At 48.5% G+C, this 17,924-nt stretch overlaps 2 protein-coding genes across 6 annotated transcripts; one reads left to right on the top strand and one right to left on the bottom strand.

Moving 5' to 3' along the window:
• Nucleotides 1–4,719: 4,719 nt before the first annotated feature.
• Nucleotides 4,720–17,865, bottom strand: prelid3a (PRELI domain containing 3A). 5 transcript variants are annotated; one of them, XR_005100607.1, is made up of 8 exons: nt 17,485–17,861; nt 16,723–16,891; nt 16,519–16,608; nt 16,224–16,294; nt 16,034–16,136; nt 15,816–15,890; nt 15,673–15,723; nt 4,720–4,731 (listed from the first exon to the last, which is right to left on the bottom strand). XR_005100607.1 is itself a non-coding variant. In XM_037273572.1 (7 exons), the coding sequence occupies exons 1-6, from the start codon at nt 17,514–17,516 to the stop codon at nt 15,831–15,833; spliced, it is 525 nt and encodes a 174-aa protein (XP_037129467.1). In that variant the 5' UTR covers nt 17,517–17,861; the 3' UTR covers nt 15,655–15,723; nt 15,816–15,830. The 5 variants fall into 5 exon arrangements, 3 of the variants coding, with proteins under 3 accessions (XP_037129466.1, XP_037129467.1, XP_037129469.1); XR_005100606.1 differs by lacking the exon at nt 4,720–4,731 and adding an exon at nt 14,479–14,495 and having other exon boundaries at nt 15,674–15,723; XM_037273572.1 differs by lacking the exon at nt 4,720–4,731 and having other exon boundaries at nt 15,655–15,723.
• Nucleotides 10,634–15,263, top strand: fbxo32 (F-box protein 32). The gene is made up of 9 exons (XM_037273548.1): nt 10,634–10,967; nt 11,503–11,621; nt 11,750–11,799; nt 11,880–11,972; nt 13,173–13,266; nt 13,375–13,559; nt 13,655–13,837; nt 14,269–14,412; nt 14,511–15,263. Exons 1-9 carry the CDS (start codon nt 10,672–10,674, stop codon nt 14,598–14,600), a joined length of 1,254 nt encoding a protein of 417 aa, XP_037129443.1. The 5' UTR covers nt 10,634–10,671; the 3' UTR covers nt 14,601–15,263.
• Nucleotides 17,866–17,924: the final 59 nt, after the last annotated feature.

Raw genomic sequence — 17,924 nt, 5'->3', positions numbered from 1 at the left:
TAAGATGCTATTGATGAAGTCATCTCCTTGAAAAGCTTTTTCTCTCCGTTCCCTGCCACTTGCTTTCTCTGCCCGTTCGGTCTTAGCGTTTGTGTCACCTTCTCGCTGGCCGACGGTCAAATCCGATGCGGCGCCAAACCGATGCTTTTGTGTTCCCCCTATTGTGCGAACACTCGGCCTTCCTCCTCTCTGCTTTGGGCGCGCGCACGTAAGCAAAATGGCCTTTCTCCTCAAACCCAGATGAATGAGGAGGCGGAGGTGAATGCAGCACAGAGGGCAATTTGGACTCGGCAGCGGGCGGGCGAGTGCGCACACGCATTTGAATGACACCACATCAAGAATGCGCACATTTCATTCAGCATGCCAGACAGTTGCTTTAAGGAGAAGGATCCAGAGTGGGAAGGCCAGGGCCAGCGAGGGCAACGATGGCCAGCGAGGGCAACGATGGCCAGCGAGGGCAACGATGGCCAGCGAGGGCAACGATGGCCAGCGAGGGCAACGATGGCCAGCGAGGGCAACGATGGCCAGCGAGGGCAACGATGGCCAGCGAGGGCAACGATGGCCAGCGAGGGCAACGATGGCCACCGAGGGCAACGATGGCCACCGAGGGCAACGATGGCCACCGAGGGCAACGATGGCCACCGAGGGCAACGATGGCCACCGAGGGCAACGATGGCCGCCCGTCTTTACGTCCTAAGCTCCTCTCGGTAGCTGCAAACGGATTGGTGTCGCGCTCCCGCCCAGGCACTGCCTAGCAAATTGCAGATATGCAGAGACTCCCCACCGCACAGTCACTTCATCCGTGCTGGAAGAAGTTGCAAAAGACCCAATAGAAGGGCTGGATCCTTTGCATTCCCAGAGCCAGATAAGCAAGCGAGCAAGCGCTGCACAGCTCCAGCTCACTTTGCTTATCATCAAGGCTTTTTGACAGAGAACAGGATGTTCGTATGTGTTAAGGGGCCAAATGGTGGAGGATTTTGAGGAACTAAAGTCATCTCACTTACAGGCATGATCTTCTGTTGAAAATTCTCTCTTCTTTCTGCCACTTTCCCCCCCCCGCATCGAGTGAATATTTTGCAGCTGTTTGGAAAGAATTTTTCTATTGTTTTCAAGATAGTACGTATATGCTTGGCCTGGTATATATCCGCCGGTGTCCCCGCACTCTTAACAGTGGTCCATTTGCAGTGTGTGTGTGTGTGCTTTGCTCAAAAGCATACCAAGGAGAATAAAGCAGAGTTCTTACTTCTGTGACGTGACAACGCGCTCGCAGCTTTACTTAAATACCATGGGCGTAGTTGAGTCCTTCTTCGGGTCCGTAACAAAAGGGAAGGATGAAATGTTTCTAGGCCAAGAAGAAAACATTGACACATCATCGTGTGAAGAGTTATTGAGGCTGTTCAAGGATCGAGGAAAAAGAGCGGCTGACGGGACACCGAGCTGACCTTGATCCCGACACGGCTTCATCGATGTGACACGGATTACTCGTGCGTGCTCTTGTCTTGCGCCTCCCCGTTATTCTCTGCGCCGTCGGGCCTGCCAGTCACCATCGCCCTCTCCGGGCCGGGCCGGCACGCTGGCTATGCTGCTCCCCCTTCGAGTGTCATCCCATTCTCTTGCCTTACTGTCATGGAGATAGATAAGGGGAAAAAGAAGTCAGGAACGATTTTCTAACAGTCACTCTGCCTGAGCGGATTTTCCTTTTGTGGCTGTGCAGAAGACTTGAAGTTTTTACATAGTATTATGAGAGTCACACTTGAAATATGCCCGTCTTAATTGAACGAATTTCGACATCAAAAAGTGTCCAGATGCCTTCACAGTAGAAACACTGTGGGGAAAAGCACACGGCGTCTCACTCATGGAAATAAAACACATTGTACAACTGAAAGCATTTTCAGACAGCTCCAACAAAACAACAGCGGCGGCGGCGGCGGCGGCGGCGGGATGGACACACATTATTTGCAAGGAGGAAAATGACGGAAGTGGAACGAAGCATCAAGGGAAACGGACGGGAACTAGATCTCTAATAGCATGACCGACCGACCGACCGAGATGGCAAACAGAACCAGACTCGCTAAAGACAGGAACCAAAAAGACATCAGACGTGAAGACATCAATGATCCAACAGGGAGTGCAGGGCAGACAGGACTTAAATACACTACAGGTAACAAGGGACAGGTGACTGCGGTTACATTGATTGTGAGGCAACACAGGCAGGGAGGGGAGGGGAGGGGTGACAGAAAGCAACAGAGAACCATGGTAACCTAGACATAATAAAGCAGCCGGTGACGAGACATGACACCTGTACTAGTTTCAATGTCAATCTGCTTGATTTTCCAATCACTTCCAGTTGCCGTGCACCTTTTTCCACCTGCTCTGGCCCGGCCCGGCCCGGCCCGGCCCTTGCTCCCTCGGCCACTCGCTGTGCCTTGTCCAGGTGTTTGTCATTGTCTCTGGTCCCTGCTTTCTGTTCACTCTTTGCGTTGTGTTCTTGTCACTCACCTTGTGTTGCTGTCACGGTCTCAAGGCGTTGTTCATTTTTCTCGAGCGTCCACATTTCATTGTGACTTTGAATTCTGTTTTGGACTTTTATTGATTTTGGGCTCCAGGTTTTCAGTCGATTATGCAGCTGCAAGTTGATGGAAATATGTCTTGATGCTTTTCCGAATGTCTTCGTGTACCTCCAATAGCACGTTGAGGTGTTATTCTATTATTGCTGGATGTCTGTGATCATGTGCAGATACTAAGTGCAAGTGCAAGGGGTGATTAGCATGCACTCCCTGCAGGCACTTTTATCCTGACCTGATAGCACCAACAGTAGAGATGCACCGATCCGATATCTGGATCGGATATCGGCCCCGATATCAACAAAATTGATGGATCGGGTATCGGAAAATGCAGCCGATCTGTGAGCCGATCCTTTCCTTAATCTATTGGGACGCGGGCTACGTCATACGTCAGCAGCACGTGTGCCGCATCCACGAGAGTTTTCTAAACAAACGCAAACATGGAGCGAACGAAAGAGTCAGCTGTGTGGAGGTACTTTAAACTGAACACGCCAACTAGCTCGACGGCAGTTTGTAATGTCCGCAAAGCTAATGTTGCCAGGGGTGGTGGTAGTACTGCCAGTTATAGTACTAGTACTAAGCGGAGCTTGTTTACAGGGAGCACTTCTCATTGCTGCTTAAATGAGCATTTAGCATCAACAGGTCATGAGTGATGTGGAACGGCACCTAATGTTTACATGTTTACTATTTATTTTAATATTTGGTTACTGTGTGCTTGATCATCCTTTCTATATTTGCCCAGTGCAGTTTCAGCTGCAACATTTGTATTTTTTTTTTTTTAAGAAGTTTGTATCCTAATTTACTTGAATTTAAATGCTGATACACTTTATTGCTGCTGTTGCACAATTTATGTTACAAATAAATAGTTCATTGCATGAATCTGCTTTATCTTGTTACATTTTGTCTTAGGAATGAACTGTGTAGTCATGCCTGATGCCATTGCCTTTAGTCTTTTCTGTTCCACATGTAGAGGTATGTAGCTTGTTAAGTCAACCATAATATCGGATCGGTATCGGGTATCGACCGATACGCAAAACCACGGCATCGGTATCGGTATCGAAACTGAAAAAGTCGGATCGGTGCATCTCTAACCAACAGTAGGCAGTAGTGAGTGCAAGCGGTTGCCTGGACAACTGATGATGGCGGGATTACTGCTTGAAAGTTGAGAGTGCTAGCAAGCTCAGTCAGTCAGTCAGTCAGTCATATAGTGAGTGCTTGGATCAATGCTCTTCATCTGCTTATCGTGGTTTGAGCGGGGCAACTGGAGCTGAATGCAATTAAAAATCTCCAGTGCTCTCCAACGTTCCCGAAGCATGCTGTCAAGTCACTGAGAATGTAACATTTGATTATCGCTTACTTTGACACAAACAGATTGGTCTGTGTCCCGTTGGTCGATCTGCAGGTTTAGTTGGACACAAAAGCATCATTTGGCAAGTCCGATGAGGAGGCGTTTGTGAAACGTGGCTCACTTCTGTTCTGGGCCAGCTTTGCTACAAGTGTCTTGAATCTCCCTTTGCAGGGTACAATCCATTCTCAAAGCAACGTGTGCTGTCTCTTTGTCTTCACAACTTGGCTCTTTTCATGCCCTTTGTGGATTTTCTCTCTCTCTCTCTCTCTCTCTGTTTCTCTGTCTCTCTCTCTCTCTCTCTCTGTCTCTCTGTTTCTCTCTCTCCCCCGTTGCACCCGCCGGACTCCCTGGTCAGGCTTGACACTTTAAATCCACCTGCTTCAGCTTCAGCCTGTGCCGCAAGCGGAATACCAATGAATTGACATGCACACGCACATGCAGACACACCACACAGCGCTAGCAAAATGTCCACGCTGAGCACCGGCACGTGCTGTTTGTGTTTTTCAGACAAGACTTCCTGTAGTCACAGAGAGAAGGAGGCCAAGAAACGGAAAATGACGCTCTGTGCAACAAAGTGCGGTTTTTTTTTTTCTTTTCTTTTGTTTTTCCCCATGGAACATAACACAAGGTGCACGTGCTGCTTACGTCAAAAGAATTTTAAGCGGCTAACTATAAGCCCTTGAAGACCTACCTCTTCACAGTGGTGCACACTTCCTTTCCGTGCTCAGTTGTTGTCCAATCTCTTGTCCTCATCACTTGTTGACTCTCTCCATCCTTTATCAATGTTGGCCGCCGTGGATCTTTCCCTCCTTCCTTCCACTCCAGGGGTGATCACGTGCTGCTCTTTGTCTGCACCTGCCATCACATGATTTGTCAGTGTTCATGAATGGTGCTGCAATCCAAATGAATTCCGTTTGGTTTTAGTCATTGTTGAACGTTTTCAAAATGTGGACGTCATTGCTAGGCTGTACGCTTCCCCCAGACCTAAATTGTTGTCTGGTGATGGAACCTGTTAGGCTACGGATTTTAGTTATTGATCTGACTCCAAATTACGATCAACATTTAAGACGTGAGTCGTTATGTCCTAATCCACACACAATTTTGCGAGTTCGTTCTGTCAAAGAGAAGACCAGTCGATCAATTAGGCCGAATTGACCAATTGTTGAATCCTGACAAAGCAAACTAATACAGGCGCCTGGGTCTCGGGTCCTTAACACCAAAACACTCGTGTGCCTTCGTGACCATCAAAGACAACACATTCTTCCGGGTTGCCCAGTTTTAAAGAAACACAATATGAATATTCAAGCGTGCAAAATATTGTGTGGTGATTGGTCGATGGTCATCCGCTGCTCAGCGCAGGTGTCTGGTCTCAGTTGCGGGCGGTTGGGTCTGGACCACCATGACGAGTTGTTATTCGCGTTCCTCTCGAGATGTCCTTGTAAGATGTCCTCCCTGTCCGGACATCCTGTTCCACAATACTACTTTGTAGAAAATAAGTTCATGCAGTTGTCTGCACATTCCTTACCGCTTATTATGCGACCACACGAGTACACTACTACTGAAAATGATATTGATATGATTATATATACTACGTTTAACGCAGCTTTAATAAAATATGTTTGCAAACTGCCGAAAGCACATTTCCCTTTCAACCCAATTGCTCCCTTTCAAGTTCCATTGTGTGGAGTGTACACAGCTAGGACTTGATCTCCTTTCCGTTGCGAGCTTATGACCGAGCTGAATTTCTCTGACCTTTTCCTGACATCTAGTGGATAAGAAGACAAATGAAAAGCAAGCTCTTGACAGAATGAAAGAAGAACCAAGCCTTGGTCCGGTCTCGCTTTAACAGCCCCGTTAACACTCTCTTCCTGTAACGCTGGCTGCTGAGATTGACGGCTCCACTCAAATTTGACAATTCCTCGTCACTTTGATGAAAACGACAGCGGCATGATTGACAAGGCCTGGACAGAGTGGCGGAGCCACTTGTCAGAGCTGTGAGTGTCAACAAAGCACGTCATGCGTCCAATTGCCGGCCCAGCGCGGGGGAGCATTGAACAGGGATGACCGAGTGACAAACTCCTGCATTTCACATTCCCTTCAATGTGAATGCAGCGCAGCGCATTGAACAGGGATGACCGAGTGACAAACTCCTGCATTTCACATTCCCTTCAATGTGAATGCAGCGCAGCGCATTGAACAGGGATGACCGAGTGACAAACTCCTGCATTTCACATTCCCTTCAATGTGAATGCAGCGCAGCGCATTGAACAGGGATGACCGAGTGACAAACTCCTGCATTTCACATTCCCTTCAATGTGAATGCAGCGCAGCGCATTGAACAGGGATGACCGAGTGACAAACTCCTGCATTTCACATTCCCTTCAATGTGAATGCAGCGCAGCGGGGAAAGTAGTCCACAGGAACTTGGCTAGCGTCAAAGTGATGTTTCCGTCGGGATCGTCGAGCCGGACAGCTCTGGAATCGGAACAGGACATCATCGCTTTTCAAAACATTTCAACTCCTGAAGTGAGCAAATGTACAGTCAGTCGTAAATGAAAGCAATGTGGAGCATTGTTGACGGTGTCTCAACACTAGATGGTACTGCGTTACAACTTGCCTGGCAATCTTGCACCAGTTCATCTTGAGCCAAATGCCTTTGGATTTGTTTTGTCCTCTTTGCTTCATTTTCCACACAACCACCACGGACGGATGGGGATGTCAGGCTCAAAATGTGTGCCTTTACTCCAAGATGACGTGAAAATGAAAGAATTACAAGCTCCTCTGGTGAGAGAGAGATACTATCTGGCCTAGTCCAAGGAAAAGGCAAACATAACAACAGCCAGCCCAATATGAACATCGAAATGAACACAAGAGTTATGAAAGTGGTCCAATGTCTACCTCTTGTTCATTCCAGATGATTATGCCAACAGATCCAAGTTTCGTGCCAACGGAAATGACGCACTCGTGTGACAGCCAGGACTGCGCTGTTGCTTTTCATTCCTCCAGGTTCTTATTTCAGCAACACAAGACGTCAACAAAGTCGGCGTCATCGATGATCGAATGGCGGCGTCTGCTCTCCCTCAGGTCACATGTGACTTTTCCACCATGTTGCCAAACAGGCCCTATATTTAGTACAGGAATGTACAGAGAGGCCGGTCGGCCGGCCGGCCGGCCTGCCTGCCTACCGGCCGGCCTGCCTGCCTGCCTGCCTGCCTGCCTGCCTGCCTGCCTGCCTGCCTGCCTGCCTGCCTGCCTGCCTGCCTGCCTGCCTGCCTGCCTGCCTGCCTGCCTGCCTGCCTGCCTGCCTGCCTGCCTGCCTGCCTGTCTGCGTGGCTGCCTGCCTGCCTGCCTGCGTGGCTGCCTGCCTGCCTGCGTGGCTGCCTGCCTGCCTGCCTGCGTGGCTGCCTGGCTGCCTGGCTGCCTGCCTGCCTGCCTGTCTGCGTGGCTGCCTGCCTGCCTGTCTGCGTGGCTACCTGCCTGCCTGCCTGCCTGCCTGCCTGCCTGCCTGCCTGCCTGCCTGTCTGCGTGGCTGCCTGCCTGCCTGTCTGCGTGGCTGCCTGCCTGCGTGGCTGCTTGCCTGCCTGCCTGCGTGGCTGCCAGCCAGCCAGCCAGCCAGCAACACGCTGTCGTTCTTCTATTACGACTACGGCTTTCACTGTGGTTTTGTTGCCTGCCTCACAGCAATGTCTCGGCAGGATACACCAGGAGGATGCTGTCGTACGACACCAAGGCCAACTGCTCGGTCAAGCGCGCCAACCTGAACGAGAGGAGGATGCACCATTCGGCTACGCTGCTCCATAACAAAGTGTACGTCACGGGCGGACGCTACATCAACAGCCGGGACGTTGTCGAGGATTCGGACAAGTTGGAGTGCTACGACCCAAAGACGGACGCTTGGACAGTCAAAGGGACTCTGCCGTACAAACTCTTTGACCACGGCTCTCTTACGCTGGCAAGCGTGCTTCACGGACCCACCGACTCATAGCTGAGAGAGCCATTGACAACACAATGACATTTTTTAAAAATGCTAGGACCATTTGTTTTGGAGTAGGTCCATTTTCTCGCTCATAGATGCAAAAGTGATGTACAATTGTTGGTTAAATGTGTTGCACCTTGACTTTCTAAAGCTATATTCTTTTCAGAGTATTCTCTTTTATATGTTTTCATACAGTACATTGCTTTGTTTCAATTCATTTCAAACGTAATCAAAACTGTTTTTTTGGGGGAGGGGGGGTCTGAAATGGATCAATGGCATTTCAATTCATTGAAATGAGATACACTTAATTGCTCAAACTAGTTTTCCTAATGGCGTCATTGTTTTGTTGCGTGACCCTGCTATTTCCTTCTTTTTTGCTATGGATGTACTGCAGCCTTGTGTTTGACCTCAGTAAAAGACAATGACAAGCAAATGGCTTCTCCTTCTCTTTTGTCTACATAGTAACTGGTTGACTTGCAGTATTTGCAATGTGAGTCTCTCTCTCGCACATGTCTCAACATGCCTGATGTTGCTAACACCGAGCCAATCTTGATTTGGAGCCCAAACAGAAACAGGGGAAACAAGCTTTCGTTTACAAAGCGCATCCATTTCACAGGGCAAATTCAAGTCAAGCTTGTGTTTGACGGCGACGTCGCGTCAGAGCATTTTTTCATTTCACACCACTCGCTATGGGAAAACGGGGGACAGATTTCATTTCATTGAAACTTATCAGCTCAGTTGAAAATGGATAACATTTTGACTTCGAACATCGTTTCTAGAAAGCCATGTCAGCTGTTGGCTGAATGCAGGTTGCTTCCATTGGCCAGCGACGAGTGCATTGAAAGTCATTGGGTCAGGTTGAAGGCTGCCAGCACATGAACTTCAGGGGACAGTGGCTGGGGGGGCCTGCCTGCCTGCCTGCCCGTCTGTCTGCCCGTCTGTGTGCGTGTGTGGGGGTCATGAGTGTTGGAAAAGTATAGGTGAGCCTGTGTTATTTTGAGGCACAAACAAGAGGGCAACAGTGACACCACGTGAGTGAGTGAGTCATGTGAGCTGGCAGTGTTTATGTGCGAGTGTGTGTGCGTGTGTGTGCGTGTGTGTGCGTGTGTGGTGTGGGCCAGCAATTGAGGTGTCTCAAAATGTGAACGAGTGATGAAACCCATCCGGGAGCAGCAGCGACAGGTGTTGTGCATGATCGGGATGGAGCAGCTGTCTCATCTGCTCACAACATCACATCAAAAACAGAGAGATGAGATGAGATTCACCCCAGTCCCAATTTCCAAACAGCTAAGAGCATTCACAAACCTCCAGCAACAGTATATGTGTGTGTGTTTTTCTCAACGTCTGGTGGCGGTGTTGCATGTGGTTGTTTGTGTCAGCTGCGATCAGTTCAGTTCCGGGTGCACATAAACAAGAAAACAAGCACTCATATAGTTGCCCTGGAAAACCCGAGCTGATCTTCTTCCAAGAAGACACTGTTGCACACCATGTGCTGCTGCTGCTGCTGCTGTGTGACATGTTTTGACAGATTGTCTTATGAAGACACTGGAAAGGTCAGAGGTTGTGGACTGAAGGGAATGAGGGCTGGGCTGTCTTAGTGCTGCAAACATCTTGACTTCTCCATTACAATCTAAGTGTCAAAAACCTTTTGTCCGCAATGGGATCCGCTTGAAATACAATGGGACGGCACGCTTTAGAACAGGGGTGTCAAAGTCCTTTTTTTGGCGGGCCGCATTGTAGTCATAGCTTCTTTCGGAGGGCCATTATGACTGTCAACCCAAATCAACGTATGAGCGCCTCATATTATATACAGTCAAAGCTGCAAAACAAACTGACAAATAACTCGTTGTCAAATCAGACGAGTAAAAACTGGTCAAATATGAAAAAAAAAAAGATATGATTAAAAGTGAAGACGATTTGCAATTCTAATAATGACACACAAATTTGATGCACAATTTGTCTCTGCGGGCCACCTAAAATGATGTGGCGGGCCGCATCTGGCCCCCGGCCGGGCCTTGACTTTGACACCAGTGCTTTAGAAGATAAACAAGCCCACATAATACACAATGTAATGCAATACAATACTCGTGGCAAAGCAACAACTTGATCTATTTATATTAGCACGAGTGACTACACTGCCTTGTTACATTTCTGACCGTTTTGTTCTCATATTTAGAGGCAGCCATAAAATATATATATATATATATATTTTTTTTTCACTTCACTTCTCTTCATGCCATTCCGCCGCTTGCTTGCATGCATGCGTCGGCTCTGTCGGAACCACATGACCGAAGCACGTGTTTCTTTGGAACACTTCCGCCAGCAACAACTCCAAACACCTGGCCGGTGGAAATGAAATGAACGGGTGGACTTTCAAATAAAACGTTGAATGGGATTGCAAAGTATGAGATAGCAGGCAGTTCGTTGTTCATGCGGTATTTTTCAAGTTAATCTGAGACGGTTACGTCATCATGTCTCAAAGAAGAGCAGGCATAAAAACATTCAAGATTCAAGAGAGATTCAAGAGATTCAAAAACATTCGCTCTACCGAGGCGACTTGAATTTATGAACACGCGCACGTCGTGTCATCAAGGCGTTCGTGTGTGATGTTGCATTTGGGCGCGTCCGTGCGTGCGTGCGTGCGTGTTTCTCTTCAGCGAAGTTTCGCAACGCTCCGGTAGATAAACAAATCCACGTGCTGCAGGCTAGGCAGGAAAGTTTCCGAGGTGGGCGGGGCCACCGTGCTTCCGGCGGCCGACCGGGACAATATAAGAAGCTGCGCAATGACAACACTGCTTGAACGACAACCCGTGGAAGAGCAAGTGGCCAACCAAAAAACAGGGATCGATCCAACTATCTATTTATCTATCTATCTATTTATCTATCTGTCGTTTAGCGAATCCACTCTTTTGTTTGTTTCTTTTCGCATCTTCCCAAAGAAGCGAAGGATGCCTTTCCTCGGACAGGACTGGAGGTCGCCGGGACAATGTTGGGTTAAAACCGAGGAGGGATGGAAAAAGACAACGGTGGACAACAACAAAAACAAAAACAACAACAACAACAACATGTCCCTTGAGAGGTTTGTCATCAATCTGCGTCACCAAACTGTCATTAGGTTGGAAAAATATCATGGGAAGGAAAAGTCAGATGCGAGCGACACTTTGAAGGAAAAGAAGAAGAAGAAGCAAAAACAACAACAACCCTTCGTTGATGCTTGTGTTTGTTTCTACCCTCCCCTTTTTTGTTTCCCTTCTTCTGCTAATCGCTTTTCTATTAATAACTCGACAAGTGGGCAGATTAACGCCGGTTGAGTCACTTTCGAAGCCGACTTGACTTGTGTCCCAAACAATTGCTCTTACGCGTGACAACGTTCCGAGTGCGATCCTCATCAATTTGGACGTGAAAGCTCAGCATATGGGCCAAAAGTGTTGTGTTCACAAAGCTTTTATGGGGCTGAGGCACCACATAAACAATGCAAAAAAGGATGCCTCTATTGGAAGAGCATGGGATTGTTGTGCGAACAAAAACAATATTTGTGGAAACCTTTTTTCAGCAACCAAGTGGAAGTGAATCATTTCCTGCACCATCTCACTGCTTTAATGTTGTTTGCGTAGCTTCTGCAAAGCGGAGCAGGAGTGTTTCAACAAGGAGAACTTGCTGCTTTCTCTGGGCTATGACATGGCTGCCAAGAAGAGGAAGAAAGACCTGATTAACAACAACACCAAGGCCCCATGTGAGTCACTCACCACCTTATCTTGTCTGTTTTTCTTGAGTCTGGCATTATTAAAGAGGTCATTAAAAAGGCAAAACAAGATGGCCATTCATGCAGGCCATTCATGCAAACCATGTACTTGATTTCAGATTTCCACAGGGAAAAGTGGATCTATGTTCATAAAGGAAGCACCAAGGAGGTAAGGCATAAACACATTTTGTCATTGCTTATGTCAACATGTCATCAAGTAAGAAGCTCTTGTTGGTGAAATGATTCCAGCGCCACGGATATTGTACCCTGGGGGAAGCCTTCAACCGCTTGGATTTTTGCAGCGCCATCAAGGACACCAGGAGGTTCAACTATGTTGTCAGAGTGAGTCCTCCCTCCCTCCCTCCCTCCCTAACCCTAATCCTGATGTGTTTCGATGAGGTTCCGCTTTGTAAAGGGTGTGCGTCGCTTATCAACGCTCTGCAGACACTGCTGATGATTTGAACCGAGCCACTGCGTGTTTGCGCAGATGAGTCATAATGGTTCATGCTAATGGGGGTGAAATGTCTCCTCAAAGCAGCCTGCCGAAAACTTCTGTGACGCTCAGCAGCAACAACACTTTGCAAACAATGTAATGCTGTATCATCAAGTGTTGAATATATTGTCCTGATCTAACACGTAAACAAGGTCATAATATCAATAGCGAATTGACGACCATTGGAAAGCTTCAAAGCCTTATTGTAACAGTGCAGCCAACCTAAAAAGTCCTCCAACTGATGTGAAACATTTCCACATGTGAAGCCACGTGAGTGGCACGTGGGAGGGAGGGAGGGAGGGAGGGAGGACTTAAGTGTGCAGTGAGGCCCCGCATGGTGCTGCTTGGGACTCTCCTCCACCCACCCACCCAAACTCTTTCACTTCCACTCATGAAATGGTGCTTTTTTCTGCAGATGTGTTTGAGAATGACTTTTTGGTGCAAACGCTCCGAGTCCAGTGCCGGAAGCCGCTACAACAATATGTCTGTCCGACACCGTCGAGTGCACTTTTGCTCAAAGTAGATACGGAAAGGCACGTAGTTCTGGCCGGCCGCTCAAAGGGCACTCGCTGAGCTGCTGAAAGAGCAAGGTCGGAGGAATGCGGGAAAAAGGCGCAAAGAATAGGGAGGATCAAGACTTTGTTTCGATGGTGTCGTTCAGCTCACGAAATAGCTAAGCGCTCAGAGTTTTTTTTTTTTCTTCTTCCTCTGCACCTTCCGTTTTGTCGCATCCCAGGTCAAACGTCTTCTTCTGTGATGTCACAGCATTTGTTCCGTGCATGCCAGGCTGCCGCCAGCGAATAATCATTAGCTGATGACCATTAGCTGGTGACCATAAATGGTTGGCTTGACAGGATCAGCAGGCGAGTTAAGATTAAAGATTGTTTTGCAAAGCATCCTGGCAAATGCAAATGCTTGCCGGCAGCTTCTCGACTTTCCGCACAGGTGGATTGGACCCATGCAGACAAGTGTGCATATCCAGTGGGGGTTGGGGCCGTCACGTAGCCAATGGGCGGAGGTTCATCTCTTTTTCTCCCTCTCTCTTGAAGCTGCTGGAGCTTATCGCCAAGTCCCAGCTCCCGTCACTTAGTGGTGTGGCTCAGAAGAATTACATGAATATCCTGGAGCGAGTGGTACACAAAGGTGAGCCCTCCTTCTTATACTTGTTGTCCAAGTCGTCGGTGTCTGTTGTCAACAAATGGTGCGGGTGGGTGAGTCTCTTGTCCCTCACTCCCGTTGCTGCCGCCGCAGTGCTGGACGACCAGCAGAACGTGCGTCCCATCAAGGAGCTGCTCCAAACGCTGTACGTGTCGCTTTGCGGTCTGGTTCAGGACATGGGCAAGTCTGTGCTGGTCGGCAACATCAACATGTGGGTGCAGCGCATGGACAACATCGTGCAGTGGCAGAAGCAGCTAAACAACATCCGGATCAATCGGGTGAGTGCTGTGCTGATAGTGAGAGAGAGACAGACAGACAGACGGTTGACGGACGACAAAAAACCTCCTTTCTCCGTGTATTGATTTCCTTGCAGCCAAAAGCAACGGGCATGACGCTAATGCAGCTGCCCGCCAGCCTGCAGCTGAATATCATGGAGCGTCTGTCGGACGGCAGGGACTTGGTGTGCCTAGGCCAAGTGTGTCCGCAACTCGGGAGCCTTGCTGAGGATCGCGTGCTCTGGAAGAGACTCTGCCAGTACCACTTCACAGAAAGACAGGCACGTCAGCACATCGACTTGACTGCGAGGGGGAAGAGAGCCAATTCCGTTCACCCGCTCTCCGTGTTCTCCATCTCGATTGCTTCGTTTCGGCTGTGGTTCGCCGCTTAGCAAGCGCAAGCGCTTGTGAGCGTTCCGCCGCTGCTGACAAGTCAAAATGTTTTCGTCATGGGCGGGCGGGGCTTCCCCGCATGAACAATGTTTTCAACGCATCAGGATGTTTCTTCTGCTTGTAACTTCCTGTATGTACGCTACGTATAGTGCAATGTACTTCCCCCCAAAAAGAGCTAGGATAAAGCACTGGGAGTGTTAACTTCACGCTCTGCTCCCTCCCGCAAATGCATTTGACAAGACACCAAGCTAAAGTGGGTTCCGCGACTTTGTGGTGGGGTTGGAGTCACGTGTTGCCCCTCCCTCCCTGGCTCTCTTAGATCCGAAAGCGTCTGATGGTGTCTGACAAAGGTCACCTGGAGTGGAAGAAGATGTACTTCAAGCTGAGCCGCTGCTACCCCCGCAGAGAGCAGTACAGCGATACCCTGCACTTCTGCTCGCACTGTCACATCCTTTTCTGGAAGGTACACGAGTAGCACTACACACATTTGTCTTTCACATCCAAGGTGGCGGGCGTATTTCAAGCCTTGTCCTTCCTTCCTTCCTTGGCCACCCCATGCAGGACACCAATCATCCGTGCACTGCCAACAACCCAGAAAGCTGCACCGTGGCCCTTTCCCCTCAAGACTTCATTAACCTTTTCAAATTCTGATCATCGCCCCAAAATATGAAGCGTGTACATACTGTCCAGGATTTCTTGAAGCCCTTCCGGCAGATGACGTCACTCCATGACAGTGGGACAAACACGCCCTTGAGATTTCACTCTGTTGACTTTTTCCAGGTACGATGCTGTCTCCAATTTCAAGAGAGCCAAAGAATGTAGAAGGAGCGTCCGTGCGCAATAAGTGGGAGCAGTAGAAGTGGTGGAACGCTTAAGTTCACAAATTGCTTCCGATTTCTGTCTGCAAAGTCAACCACAATTTCAAGCACAGAGGGAGTTGTTTGCTTTGCCACTTCTACTCAAAGAAATCAAACGGAAGCGACCGAGTGTCAGTGCACCATGCTGTTTTGTTTTTCTCACTTTTTCACTTTTATAAAGATTTGATACGTTTTTGAAATGTCTTGTTTTTGCGATTGCAATTATTTATGTCTGAGATTTGTGCAACTCGCTGTGCCTTTTTGCAAAAACGTGAAAGTGCTGGCAAGGATGATCAACACAACCATGCTGGCTTGTTACAATCGGCTCCGCTTTTTCTTTCTTTTCTTCAATGGGATTTGGAAGAACTTTTATCCATCCGGATGTTGTCATTGATCGACATGCTTTGCGATACATTGTGCTCTGCTGTGTAAATAAACGTTTATCTTTCAGAGGCAATTGCGTGTTTGCGTTGCCTCCGTTTCTAGCGCATGGGCAAAGGTGACTAGTAGAGCGCGCTCTTCTGGATTAATTGAGAACTGCAGGAGTGCAGCATTTTGACCGTGTGCGAGAGAGAGTGTTTGACACCTATTCATTATTCGCGATTGCATCCACGTATCACATCCGCGTGGTCATCCTCATCAAGCGCAGATGTCGACAAATACGTCAAAGTCGTGAAGGATGGTCAAAATAAATACCACGAGTGCCTTTTGTCGTCTTTTATTGTGTTGCGCACACAGTCAGTCCTCTATTGGAGCAGAGGTTGCTCAACTTGCTCAACAACAACCAGCATATTTGTAAATGTACAGTACTCACTCCACTGGTATGGGAAGCAAGGCTGTGTGCAGTGTGCCCAGTCCACAAAGACTCCTTCCTTCCTTCCTTCATGCATTCGTCCAAAGCACTCGCTCAAGATATCCTGCAAATGTCGAGTGGGAACAAACAAGTCATGTTGAATGACATTTTCTTGGGGGGGGATCAAAGGAGGAAAAAAAAGTTGGCCAGGTTTACCAGAGGTAGTAAATGTCAAAGAGTAATATTTTCCCTTTCCGAGTTCTGAATAATCCACTCAATTGCATCCCAACCCTAGAGAGGCAGGCATACACACACACACACACGCACACACACAGCGGAAAGCAAGCAAGATTAAAGGACGATGGGATCAACAGCACACACGCTAAAGCGTGGTCGCATGAAGAACGAGGGAACGGCATGCAATGGTGCGTTACCTTCCTGGCATTAGCAGACATCCTCCTCGCCATCATAGCCTCCAGGTAGCTGCTCAAGCTCACTCCCTTCACTGTAATGATGGCCTCCTGCGTCAGAATGGTGCTGTGGAGCACACCAAAGGTACGTAGGCCCTTTGAGCATTGCTCTTTTGTTTTAAGGCCTAGACGGAAAGGAAAGAAATGGACTTACACCTCAGGGTTGTCTGGGTGAGGTGCGTAAAGGAGCCTCTCATCCACCGAGATCAGATTGGTAAGGGTAATCTGTGGGACAAGGCAACGCTCGCTGTCATTTCAGGACATGGAATCAGTGTTTGGCTCTGGAAATGTCCAGGATAGCTTGTGCCGAGGTGGCTAGCATCAAACACTTTCAAATGGACTGGCAATTTGCTGAAATGACCACCAATGATGATAGCCTAGGACGTACGTATAATAGAGCTTGGGAAAGATGACAACATTGAGGCAAAAGGCTTGAAGGCTTTTCTTACATTTGTCGAGCACAGCTCCATCTTCTTCTCCTCGGGGTCCACGATGGAGTGCTCTTTGACGTAGGTTTGCAAGCGGTTGGTTCCCAGTATCTAGAAAAAAGAACAAAAAAGCCCACGCGTCTGAGAGCAAGTACAGCCGCGCCGCCCCAACAGAGCACGGCCGGCCACGGGACGGCCACGGGACGGGACGGCGGGACCACCGACCGCTCGTACGATGGCCGGCAGGCCCCACTCTGTGCTGAGGAGTCGGTGGCTGTGCAGGCGTCCTTCCGCATCCAGGCGGCGCTCCAGCACGTCCACGCCCACCACGTGCGGATTCATGGGGTTAGGGTACTTCCTCATGGCGGCCTTGATCACCGTCTCCCACGGGTAACTACAAACCAGTACCACGCGTAAACGAGCTTTCCTCCAACCACTTGAGGTAAGAGAATGAAATGACTCATTATTGTCAAACGAGTCGCTTGTATTTTGTTGGGCTCGTTCTAATATTTGGGTTACATGACGGGGGCACAATATAAGAAGTGGCTCTCAGCATGCTGCAGCGCACTTGCTCAGAAAACTATCTATCTATCTATCTATCTATCTATCTATCTATCTATCTATCTATCTATCTATCTATCTATCTGCCCTCCCAACCATCCATCCAATCCACCCCACCCGATTAGCTGGGGCTAACTGTGGAGAAGTGGGCTTCATCCTGAACTGCTTGGCAGCCAATCAAAGGGCACATGCAGCAGTTGATTGGACTAGGCACCAGCTAAAACGAAGGCCCGTGAGACTTTACTGTAAACTGTATTCAAGCAGCACACAGTCCTTTACTAAGTGTTGTATTTTATGATCGTATATATATTGACACTTTTTCTTTTCTTCCATGTGAATCTTAGCAACTCTCACAGACCTTATGGCCTTAGTTACCGTCTCTGTTTTGAGGAATTCTTTATCAAAAAAAATAAAGAAAAAGTGTACCTGAAAGCATGCTCTGTGCTCCAAATCTTCATGTTTTGACCCAGAGTGACGTTGTCTCTTGAGAAAAGCCTCTTGGCCTGCCTGATTTGCTGTCCGTCCGTCCGTCCGTCCGTCCGTTCTGTGTATGATCAGTCAGTAAATTGGGCCCTGGGACCAGCACCATCAGTTCCGTCCGTCCAGATGCTCGTTTGCCTCCGAGCATCAAAGGTGAAGAAGGAACACTTGCAAACGCATCATCCTGTTCCCGAGAGATGGGCAGGAGGCAGGCAGGGAAGGCAGGGAAGGTGTTACAAACAAAATGGAAAGGAAAACGAGCAGCAAAACCTGCCCAGCGTTTTCGCCATCAAACATAAAGTCAGCCTGAACTAGATGCTATAGCCAGGCCAGGACTTTCAAAATAAAAGGCTCTTCCTGCCCCTATGGCTACATTTTGGAAAGAG

This window comes from Syngnathus acus, chromosome 16 (genome assembly GCF_901709675.1).
Source record: "Syngnathus acus chromosome 16, fSynAcu1.2, whole genome shotgun sequence".
Taxonomy (NCBI): Eukaryota; Metazoa; Chordata; class Actinopteri; order Syngnathiformes; family Syngnathidae; genus Syngnathus; species Syngnathus acus.
Note: the sequence above shows the minus strand (reverse complement) of the source record. Positions and strands in the feature narration are given on the sequence as shown.

Coding starts and splice junctions, on each gene's coding strand:
- fbxo32 (XM_037273548.1), top strand. CDS start 10,672: ATGACAACACTGCTTGAACGACAACCCGTGGAAGAGCAAGTGGCCAAC. Junction 10,968..11,502: donor AACAACATGTCCCTTGAGAG/GTTTGTCATCAA, acceptor TTGTTTGCGTAG/CTTCTGCAAAGCGGAGCAGG. Junction 13,267..13,374: donor GGAGCGAGTGGTACACAAAG/GTGAGCCCTCCT, acceptor CTGCCGCCGCAG/TGCTGGACGACCAGCAGAAC.
- prelid3a (XM_037273571.1), bottom strand. CDS start 17,516: ATGAAGATTTGGAGCACAGAGCATGCTTTCAG. Junction 16,892..17,484: donor AGCACAGAGCATGCTTTCAG/GTACACTTTTTC, acceptor ACTGGTTTGTAG/TTACCCGTGGGAGACGGTGA. Junction 16,609..16,722: donor TGCCGGCCATCGTACGAGCG/GTCGGTGGTCCC, acceptor TCTTTTTTCTAG/ATACTGGGAACCAACCGCTT.